General features: G+C 40.2%; 1 protein-coding gene across 3 annotated transcripts in view; it reads left to right on the forward strand.

Moving 5' to 3' along the window:
- The window catches only part of CNTLN (centlein), a 161,576-nt gene that overhangs the window by 11,167 nt on the left and 138,185 nt on the right, over nt 1-12,224 (forward strand). For all 3 annotated transcript variants that reach the window (XR_014506276.1, XM_083419493.1, XM_083419492.1), the window contains exon 2: nt 4,056-4,144. Coding sequence is in view for 2 of the 3 variants with exons in the window: in XM_083419493.1 (XP_083275619.1) it covers nt 4,056-4,144 (89 nt within the window). In the remaining variant the exon portion in view is untranslated. The remainder of the gene's footprint in view (nt 1-4,055; nt 4,145-12,224) is intronic.

A 12,224-nucleotide genomic window follows, 5' to 3' on the forward strand; every position in this document is an offset into this window, starting at 1 on the left:
ATTTTTCTTGTAGGAAAATAGTAGTATGTGTATATGTGTGTTCAGGAATAATGGAAATCGATGGAATAGTGTGCTTCTGAGCTGCATTTAATTTTAGAATGTTATTCACCATGGCCATGACTCTGTGTGCTTTTCAGTTGGTCTAGATCAGTAGCTCCAAAACTTGGTGCCAGGCGGAGGGATTTTTGTGCTGCTGGAAGTAAGTGAATAAATAGCAGCCAACTTCACCAAGGTGAGAACCTGCATTCCCTCCTGGGGAACCTTCGAAGGGTTGGTGGGGCAAGAGGCAAAAGTGAACAGATCAGTTGATGTGACTCTTTGTACTGTAGGCTACATTCCAGGTGAAACTAAGAGATTTTCTCACACGTTTCCATTTCTTCATTCAGATAGGCAAGATGGATCAGTCAGTCAGTCAAGTTTATTGTTTATAGCCAAAGGCTGCTGCAATGTATACAATGAGGATGGATCAGTCTGTTTCACGTATACACCGCTTTTCTACAATGAGCTGTGCCCAAAGCGGCTTACAGCAGACATTCAAAACATAAAAATAGAGAATATTTGATGTACATATGTACAAAATACACAACATGCCAGGAAATTCAAAGTAACAAAAACCAGTAACAATTGCACTGTACTGGATTTCTGAATGGAAGCAGGGGCTTTCCAGAGACTGAATAATTTGCTCACCATTGAACTCTGCATTTGTAAAAGGAAAACAGCAAGTTTTGCCTTCTTTATAAGAGAACTTCATAATACAGGGAAACATTCCAGCCAGGTAGAAGGATTCAAGGAGGGAGATGCTGTGATTTGTGGCCTGTGGAGAAGGCTCATGGTTTGTCAATTGAGCCACAGGCTGGGGAGAATCCCAAGAGCAGGAGAGAGGGCTTGAAGGCTGCATTTGCCCGCAGACTTCCCATCTCTGTTCTGGCCCCCTTACAGCCAGTGGCTAATTTTGCCACATCTCAGTTTCCTGAGAGAGGGAAAAAACACCTGAAGTTTTTCTTCCTGTCTTGTAACAATGGAACTTGGTACCGCCCAATGAAGCTAAATGTTGGAAGATTTGGGACAGGCAAAAGAAAGTACTTCTTCACACAGTTCATAGCTAAACTAGGGAATTTGCTCCTGTGAGAAGTAGGAGCCTATTGTGCACAAACATCTTGTATTTATGCTTCTTGCTGCAGCCAGATTGTTGGTGACCTTCCATTGGAAGTTCAACCCCTTCCCAAGAGAAGTGGCTAGCACAAGTATGGGACATTGCACTTCCAGAATATTTGACACATAAGCGTCCATAACGTTCATAAGAGTCCATAACGGTTCATTAAAAGCAGATCTTTTTTATTCAACATGGTATAAGCCTTTTCCCCTATGTTAACTCACTTGAACAGCCCATTAAACCCCCTGTTCTACCCCATTTTATTTTTTCTATCTTCATGCACTTATTACTTTTACAGTATTTTGTATGTGTTTATATCTATATCTATATCTATATCATCTATATCTATATATCTATATCTATATATATTAAAAAACAGCAGTGATGGCCACTGACTTGGGTGGCTTTAAAAGAAGTTTAGACACATTCATGGAGGATGAGGTTGCTAGCCATGGTGCTTGTGTTCTGCCTCCACTGCCAGAGGCTGGGCAGCACAAGTAGGGAGAGAGCTGCTGCACTTATGTACTGCTTGCAAAGTCTCTGGGCATCAGAGGGATGCTGGACTAGATGGGCCTTTGGCCTTATAGCAGGGCTCTTCTCACGTCCTCCTTTGGTGTGATTGGACACAGTAGAATTACCTGTTCTTGCAAGAGACCCGCTCAGAATAGGAACCACCACAGAAACATGTTTGTGTTGCATGCATGTGTGTAGTTCTCTGAAGGCGAGCCATTCCGGTGCTGACACTCAAAATCTTTTCAACTGAAAGAGTGCAGTGTTCCAGTTTTAATTTACGAGAAGAATTTGTGTCAGCTATCTGAAGTGTGGAAAATGTGTGTTTAGGGTGAGCATCTCCTGAAATGTTTTCAAGGCCAGGGCTCAAATGCTGAGGGCTGAATAGTCCTACAGTACTAAACTGAAGTCTTAAATAAATGTTGATGTTTTTACCTTTTCATAGCATATGGGCTTTTTGTGGGGCGGGAGGGAAGGTATATGTCTGAATATTGCATGTAGGGATCTGCTCTGTTCCTATTATGACATGACCGTATTCAATAGTAGCAGGGATCAGAGGCTGGGTTGTTCTGCATTTCCATATGTCTGCTAACATGACGATGATGAGGTATAATTATTTTCACTCTTGACTGAAGCACAATCCCATTGTCTCTCTCTTTCATAACTGTCACTTTTCCAGTGCGAGGCCTGACCTGCAATCATCGCAGATGCTTTGCTGCACTGGGAAGAGCATCTCACTTTCAATATAGTTCCCAAAGCACTCTAAATATTTATGTTTTATACATCTCTCTTTCCAGCCTGCACACACATTCCCAAAGTGAGCAGCTTCTCTTTCTGACACACAGTGGTAGTGTGGGTAATTTTATTTTTAATGAGGAAATTTGAGGGAACTTCCGAATGACATCTGTGTTCTGTCCTGCACAGATAAGTTCTCAGCTGCTCAAGGTACACCTCAGCTGACCTCTCTGTGCCGTTAACATACGCAGAGTAGACAGAACAGTCCTTGGGTACATTGAAGATTGATATATCCCAGGCATTGACAGCTGTAGAGCTGGGCTGCTGTGCCAATTTCAGACGGGAGGTTTTTTCTTGCTTCAGAAAAAAAATTAGTTGGCTCTCAAAACCGTTTAGAGAGCCATCTTACAAAGATGGCTAATTGTGCAAGAATTTTATGAAAAGCCTTTATGATGTTTTATTCTAAACAATTGCCAGCTGATATTGCTACTTCTATTAGGCCAAATGCTTCTTATAATATTAAGAATATTTAATAGCAAACGTTTTGGGTATTTTCAGTTAGAACAAAGTTCAGATACAGTAGTACCTTGGGTTAAGTACTTAATTCGTTCCGGAGGTCTGTACTTAACCTGAAACTGTTCTTAACCTGAAGCACCACTTTAGCTAATGGGGCCTCCTGCTGCCGCCACACCACTGGAGCACGATTTCTGTTCTCATCCTGAAGCAAAGTTCTTAACCTGAAGCACTATTTCTGGGTTAGCGGAGTCTGTAACCTGAAGCGTATGTAACCCGAGGTACCACTGTATTCAAATTTTCCGTGCCCTCTATACATATGAAGAAAAGGAAGAAGAGTTCGGATTTGATATCCCGCTTTATCACTACCCTAAGGAATCTCAAAGCGGCTAATGATCTCCTTCCCTTCCTCCCCCACAACAAACACTCTGTGAGGTGAGTGAGGCTAAGAGACTTCAGAGAAGTGTGACTCACCCAGGGTCACCCAGCAGCTGCATGTGGAGGAGCAGGGAATCAAACCCGGTTAACCAGATTACAAGTCCACTACTCTTAACCACTACACCACACTGGCTGGATGTGCCCTGTTGCTTGCCTTCCTGAGTTCCCAGCCATTAGAACTTAGAATCCTTAGGATGTCTGTGCTTCTAAGAAATGATATTTATTATTGGGGATGGAGTAAGCTGAAATGCTGCGCAGGCAGAGTATGGTGGTCCACCACAAAAGCAGACATACCTTTAGCCTTTGTATTTAAGAGGGAATTTCAGCAGGTGTAGCTTTTCTACATCTGGCTACCTTGTAAGTCTTGTAAATGCCTCTTTTTAAAAAATAAAAACAAAAAATACTCTTAGGAGAAAGACTGGTTAAAAGACGTGGGATGGGTTCAGCAAATGATGTAGGGAACTGAAATGATGGGGATGAAGAAACTGGAGTGGGGCAGGGGGAAATCGGACAAACCCTTGATTAGAAATGTTCCCATAGGAATCAATGGAAACCATGGACTTGATATGTGAATGTTCACACAATGAATTATTTCCAGGAACACATTGTGTTTGGTAAGCGGGACCTGCGTGTAGTAGAGGTTTTGTACGGCTTATAATGTAGTGCCAACATGTTTCACGCTTTCATTTTGTGTTTGTATTATTAGGCTGATAAAGAATTTGTGTGGTCTTTATGGAAACGTCTTCAGGTCGCAAACCCAGATCTGACACAAGCAGTCAGTATGGTTGTCGAAAGGTGAGTATGGGTGATTTTTCTCTTTGTGTTGTTTTCTTTTTTAATTATAGTCATGTTCTGGTGTTCACCTGATCATGCAATGCTTAAAAGTGAGGACAGGGTGCACATGCAAGCCCCAGCCACAACATCCTTGTGTTCGTTCATCCTCATGCACATTAACATTGACCTTCCCATGTAGAGCAGGAAAGGGGCTTTTGCCTAGATTCGCTTGAATACTGGTAAAACTCTCTGCTCAGTTTGAGACATTGACAAAGCAGAGTCTCCCACTGGATGGAGAGTTGTAGTCCCGTTTAAATGAATGTGAGTAAAAGCCTGCTTCAAGGCTTTTCGTGCTCAACACAGGAAGGTCTGGGCTCATGCATGCAGGGATGCTGTGTCTGGCTGCCCTTTATTTTCGATATTGCATGTTCAGGCCTGAACACATCATTCCTTTCTCAGATATGAGGAAACTGTTTAAAATCACAAGGGTTTGCCCTAGGTAGCTGGCCATACAGAGAGGGCAGAAATGATGTCCTACAATACAGTGGAATAACTCGGTTCTCCATGCAATCAGGAGATCAGTGCTGACTTATTGAAGCTGGCAGTCCTAGTTATATTTAGGGCTGCCATTTGGTTAAAGGAATCTTAGTCCATAAATTGCATGAGTGTTAGTTGATTGATTAATTAAATTGAATTTGCATATGATCAACAATAGGTCTAAAGACAGAAATCAGTTGTGGGGTGAAGGTAAGATGATGCATGTATCTCTCACAGCAGGCATCATTCTACTATCTCATCTTAGAAGAAGCACTCCTATTGTGTAAGCGAAGGGTGAATACTTTTAAAAATATATATATAATTTTTATTAGTTTTTTTAACATATCATTTTCAACAGTAATTAAACATACTTTTACATCTTATTCAAATTTTTGACTTCCATCAATCTTGTGTGAAAATTTTCCAATCTAATCTCTCAGTATACATTTCTTATCTTCCCGATTACATTTAAAACTCATAACCAATATCTCTATCTTTTTATACTTTGTAACACTTCGTATATTTCTCCTTACAAAACTTCTTGTAGTCCTACTAGCATAATTTGTTGATTACAGCTGCTCTTCAAACAATTCATATACTTCTTCCAATCTTCTGTAAATCTCTGGTCCTGCAGGTTTCAAATCCTTCCTGTCATTTTATCCAATTCTGCATAGTCCATTAATTTCATCTGCCATTCTTCTTTCGTCGGAATTTCTTCTTGTTTCCATTTCTGGGCTAATAATACTCTTGTCGCAGTTTAACATCTTGCCTATTAATGTCCTGACCTATAATACCAAGTAAAAATGCTTCTGGTTTTTTTTAAGAATGTGTATTTCAACATTTTTTTCATCTCATTATATATCATTTCCCAGAAGCGAAGGGTGAATACTTTTTGATGACACTTACCATTTGCAGTGTATGTGTGTGTATCTATCATCTCTATCTATCTATCTATCTATCTATCTATCTATCTATCTATCTATCTTCTGCCTGATTAATTTTTCAGTTGATCAGAAGGTTTTGACCTGATTTATCCTAGCCTATCAATCAGATAAATGTTGTAGCCATAGCATTCATCTTTTGATATTTTGTTATAGATACGTTGTTATAAAATTTTTAAAGTGACAAAAGTTGGTTTTAAAACATTATTATTATTATTATTATTATTATTATTATTGAACCATAGAACTGTAGAATTGAAATGAATCCCAAGTGTCATCTAATATGATTTTAGTAATTATATGTAGAGAGAGAGGGAGATGGAGAGATTTAATTCTGTTAATAATTGTTTTTCCCATCAGGGAACAAGGCAGGATATAAATAAATACCACTAACACCACCACCATCATTAAAATGACTTTCTGCCTTTCTTATTGCCACTTTCTGAGATGTTGCAATACTTGCTTGCTAAATATATGGACCTTAATTGTTGAAAACATATGGTCATTTTTTCCCTGAGTGAAGAAATAATATAAGAACCAATAAGGTATAGTTGTTAAAGTGTGGGACTAGGACTAGGGAAATCTGAGATCAAAATCCCACTGAACTATGAATCTTATGGGGTGAATTTGGCCCAGACATTGGCCCGCTTCACACATCATGCTAAACCAAACCATAGCTTAATGCAAATGTATGGGCTCTGAGAAAAGAGGTTATGGCTGCTTTGCTCATCCCTGGTCTCTCTCCTGCTGCACTACACTGAGCTGAACCACGGTTTGGTTTGCACATTGTCTGAACCAGCATACTGTACTGGTTTACCTCCCTCTAATGATCATGAGCCTTGTCACTTTTGTTTTCAATTTGATCTCTTCAAATTCAATTCTAGAGATCAATTCAATGATCTCTAGCACCAAATTAGCCCTTTTCACAGTTGCTGCACATTGGGTCACTGAACTATTTTCTATGACCCAATGATCTCATTGTGCCTGTTCAGACCCCATTATTTAATGTACACATGAAATTCAGATTTTTTTGGCCCTATATTAATATTTCCATACCTGAGAGGGTTACCACCAAAAAAAGGCCTGTCTTTTTTAGGCATTCTTTATTTAGCCTAATTGTTTTTATTTAACCAATTAATATTTCAGTAGACTTTTATTTGCAACACTTTTAAATATCCATTTTTATGAGACTATGATAATTAAGCTGTGCAGTTGAAAAATCTTTTGGGGAATTATACCTTTGTACTGGTTTGATGTGGAAATATTTTGCAACTGAAGAAAGTAACTTTTTCCTTTTCAGAATTCTTTCATGTTCCCAAATAGGGATTGAACTGCCCTAAAAATTTCAAAATGAAATTGGAACCTCATTGTCTGTAGCGTTGATTCCTGAGATACACAAAATAGATTTCACTTTTCAGCATTCGTTGCAGTTCTTCTCTGGTGACTGTAACAACATTCTCTGTTTTAATATTCAGGTACAAACAAAAAATATCTTTACTGTGCAAATGAGAAAAGCCTTTGGGATATGTTAAAGCCTCCAGGTATTTTCAAACAAGCCATTGTAAAAGTATATCCATGTTAGTGTACTTTCCAACTACTTTAAATACTATTGATCTCTGAATTATGTAAAAAAAAAAAAAGGTATGCTATTTCTAGTTCATATGCCTTTTGAAACTTGTTTTTGATAAAATTAAGCACAAATAAACACTTAATCAGTAATTTTGAATACCTATGTTTATCAGGTAAAAACCTGGAAATGCTTCTGTTGCTCTGTAAATGTTTCTAGAACGAGCAAGCCAACTGTACGGAGTTTTGAAATTAACTTTTAAGGTATTTTGAATACCTTTTATCAAGGTATCAAACCTAGCATATTTTAATAAGTGAGAAAGTGGACAGGATAATTGAAGCAATCAATGTGATCATATGTTCCCCTGGTACCCGCCCTTCCTGGGCTGGTTAAAGCTAGCTAGAGCAGGGTGCCCAGGGTGTTGTGAACATGCCGTTGTGTGATGGGGAGGTGCCAGATGCCCTTATAGAGGTGGTGATGTGACCTACCTGGACCCAATGGTTGTAAGAACAGAATAGGAGCCTGCTGGATCAGGGCAGTGGCCCATCTTGTCCAGCATCCTTTTCTCACAGTGGCTACCCACATGCCAGTGCAAAAGCACAAGAGAGGCATAGGCAAACTCTGGCCCTCCAGATGTTTGGGACTACAATCCCCATCATCCCTAGCTAACAGGACCAGTGGTCAGGGATGATGGGAACTGTAGTCCCAAACATCTGGAGGGCCGGAGTTTGCCTATGCCTGCACAAGGTAAAGGGTAAAGGGACCCCTGACCATTAGGTCCAGTCATGACCGACTGGGGTTGCAGCACTCATCTCGCTTTATTGGCCGGGGGACCCGGCGTACAGCTTCCGGGTCATGTGGCCAGCATGACTAAGCCGCTTATGGCGAACCAGAGCAGCGCACGGAAACGCCGTTTACCTTCCCGCCGGAGCGGTACCTATTTATCTACTTGCACTTTGACGTGCTTTCGAACTGCTAGGTTGGCAGGAGCAGGGACTGAGCAACGGGAGCTCACCCCATTGTGGGGATTCAAACCGCCGACCTTCTGATCGGCAAGTCCTAGGCTCTGTGCTTTAACCCACAGCGCCACCCGCGTCCCTAACACATGCCTGCACAAGAGCATGGTGCAAAAGGTGGTGGCGGAGCGACTGCAAGTGTTCCTGTATGACCCTGATTATTTAAATTCATTTCAGTCTGGGTTTAGGCCTGGTTTGGGGAGTAAACGAGCTTCCACTGCCTGGATGAATGAGCTGCATTGGGAGAAAGTCAATGGGAATGCAACCCTGTTACTGTTACCCGGTCTCTCAGCAGCTTCTAGATTGGCTGTGTAGGATGGTGTGTAGAAACACTGTACTACAGTCATCCCATTCCTACTTGCACAGTTGAGTCTAGAGAATAGGATTGGGGGAAGGAGTGCTTGTTGACCCATGGCAACTGTGCTATGGGGTTTCGCAGGCAATTCACTCCAATGCTATTTAACAGCTGCATGGAGACACTGGGGAGCTATCGCTAGACATTTTGGAGCACACAGCCATGGTTACGCTGGTGACCTGCAACTCTACTTCTTTGTAACATCTGAATCAGAAGACACTGCGGAAGCTCTGGACTAAGTTCCAAATGCAGTGCTGGTCTGAATGCGTATGAATCCTGGGAAGATGGAGGCTGTGTGGTTAGGTGGTTTCTGTGTCCGGATGATATGCCAGGTACCTATAAGCAATAGTTTTTGACTTGTGTGACAAATCTCCAATCAGAAGCAGGTGGAAAGCATGACCCACATATATAGTTTTTGCTAGCAGACCCTGGTCCTACTAGGACTTGGGGTGGGGGTTCTGCTTCCTTTTCATAGAATCTTTGTAGAATTGTAAGGGAGCCTGAGGGCCATCTAGTCTAACCCTCTCCAAAGCAGGAATCTCAACTAAAGCAGCTGTGATGTATGGCAATCTAACCTCTGCTTTAGAACCTCCAAGGAAGCAGAGGCGACCACCTTCCAAGGGAGTCTGCTCCCCTGTCGAACAACTCTTGCCATCAGAAAATTCTTCCTGATGTTTGTGAAAACAAACAACCCTGACTTTTTAAGAAAATATTTTTGTTTCCTGTTAATTATGTTGCTTTGAATGTATACTTTGTATTGTATTTCTTTTGTGTGTGGTTTTTCTGGATTGTTTTATTTGATGTTTTAATGTAGGTTGTAGACCACCTGGAGATTTTCTTTTTAAAAAATAGAAAGTGGTATAGAAATGAATTGAAGAAGAAAAAAAATACTTTGAAGACAAGGCCAGAGAATTATCCTGCAAACTCATGCACATAAGTTACCACAGTGACAAAGAGTGCAAGGGTCAATGATGTCCAATAAGTTTCCAAACCTCCTATAAAATGACATTGGTCCTGTTGGGAGTGGCCATTTTAATGTATACGAAAAAGGACCTAATAATGGACTTCTGCTGTTTCATAACAGCTGGAGGAGACATGTCTTCCTCTGGCTTACACATGGTTCATTCTGTATTTCAGTCACTTGGGTGAGCAAATGCCTTAAATCGGAATATTCCCAAGTAACAAATTTCTTTACTCTGGATCAGAATGGAGATTTTGCCATGTAAGGCCAACTCCCCTCTAAAAAAACAAAAACTAAAAAACTCTGAGGGCAGAGCAATAATTTAATGAATTTAGCTACATATTTTTGAGCCAAATACTAGAGCAAAGATTCTTAAAGTTGTGCAGTGACATCCTGCTTTGGCTATTCATATCTTGGTTCCCCCCACCCTGCTTTTTAAAAAGTTCCTTTATCCAGACAGCTTGCAGAGATTGCCCTGTGCATCTAATGTGCTTCCGTTTATTAAAGAAATGTGTGAAGCTTTACACTGTTTCTGTTATAAGTTATAAAATAAATTTTTGTTCCTTCACTTACATATGGGTAAAGATCTAAGCAACCGGAATCTGTTTTAAAACTACTTGGTCTGTTGGGTTTCCAGTCTGTTACAGAATAATGCCAATCTTGTAACTACATGTTTAAATTCATGAGCAGGGCATTTATGTTGGTTTCAAGTGTCAGCTTCCTCTAGGGATTGTGGATTATGTCCAGCATGGACTACAACAGTTGGGCTCAGACTGGTGAAGGTGGAATAAACCATAATATTTCCCCCCCGTTGAGTAGAGGCTGTGTGTTACATTGTCTGTACAGCCTTCCCAGTGTTCTATTTAGAGGGGAAATATAACACCATGGCAGGATTTAAACATCAAGTGATTTATATTTTATCTTCTGGTGGCAATATCAAATGAACTTGTTTGCATTAAATCATTTAGCAATGCTCATTGATTATACTGCCAATAGACAGAGTAATTCAATCAATGCAACTTTGTCATTTATCAGCTTCCTTCCTCAGTTCATCAAGGCATACAGAGCGCCGTCATAGACCGCTTAGCATATGGGCACTCATTTAAACTATAAGATTATGCTATAGATGTGGATTGGAGTAAAACAAAAGGTAAATGCCTGGTCTTTAATGTAAAACCTGTAATGTAAGCTGATTAATATTTTCTTAAGTGAATATATAGCAGCAAAGGTTTTAAAACAAGGATTTTGTTTTTAGCCAGATCACGCCATCACTGACTGGCACGCAGAAAAGAATAGTGGGGTGTCGAGGTGTATAACCTTTGCCTCTAAGGTCAAATAATTGTGATTGTCCACAACTGATGAAAGTTTAATACCCTGTTTCATTAAAAATTCTCAGAACATTGAACATAAGTCAACATTCCATGGAGAAGAAAGTATTACGCAGCTTGCATGTGTGCATATCTGCATATCGGAGCACAAAATATTGACATGATAATTGCAGTCAAGCCTGAGTGAACAGTGGCCTATGGGAATTCAGCTGGTGTTGTACCAACTGGATGGCTGCTCAGGACACAGTTTGAAATGCAAGGTGCAAGTTAGCACTTTATTCAGCACAGGCAGGCATCATTTAAAAATCCTTGGGGGAAACCCTGGTGATGTGCAGATGTTAGACCAGTCTGTTCTGAAGTGCTGATATTTTGAGCACTGTAAGAAACTTGTGCATTTTATATGATAAGATGCTTTCAAAATTAAGAAAGAAATATGATACTTAAAGTGTTCAGCTTAGTACTTTAAGCCATAACCTCCACAATGTACAGGAATGCATAAAGAGTCATCTGTGTTCATAGCTATAAAAATCATGATTGATTTTAGTCATTCAGTTTACAAGTACAAGACAGTTTCTTTCCTTGAATCAAGCTTCTCTAGTAGACAAAGCAATATGTAGTGAAATAATGCACAGAGCAAAGACATAATCAGTTAAGCAGTTACTTAATTTTAAATTAAGCGATGTTAGAAAAATGTAATTTATATTGATCATATGTTTTTTAAATGTTTTCATTATAAAAATAATTGATATGGAGACTCAGATATTTTAATACTTTGCAAATTAGGCTTTCTAGGTTGTTAAATAAAACAAAAACTGCATGTAAAATTTGGTTTGGCAGTCTCACGTTTTCCATTTTTCACACATTTGAGGTTTAGATGCAACCTATACTTGAGATCTCCTGGCTGAGGGGCTGTATAATGCCACAAAAGCCCCACTATGCTGGCAGAGTCACTGAAGTGGGGTGGAATTATGGATGGAGAGAACACAACCAGTTTCACTGTCTCCCCCACCCTTCCTGTTCAGGAAGCGCTGAAGGCTTTCTTCCAAAGCCCTATGTCCAGAGAAATGTTGACCCTCCCAGCCTTCATTTCCTGTGGGAGAGAATGAAATATATTGTCACTTCTGCAAGGTAAACTGCACCAGGAGGCACCATCAGCAAGATCCTGCCGTAGCATAAACTGCTTTTGAAATCCTGGGGAAGTTTCTTGTGTCTCTTTGTGGACGGTGGTGGGAGAAGGATAGTCAAAGCAACACATATGTGTATATGTGAGCTCTGGTATCCTTAAATGGTCTCACAAGTCTCACCTGCACAACCTCCATTCATTTTAATAGCAAGGTTTCCTAGTAACACAGGGTTTTGAGTAGACTCAATGAAATGAATGGGAAGTGCCATGAAC

Source organism: Podarcis tiliguerta (assembly GCF_965153285.1).
Source record: "Podarcis tiliguerta genome assembly, chromosome: 17".
NCBI classification, from domain to species: Eukaryota; Metazoa; Chordata; class Lepidosauria; order Squamata; family Lacertidae; genus Podarcis; species Podarcis tiliguerta.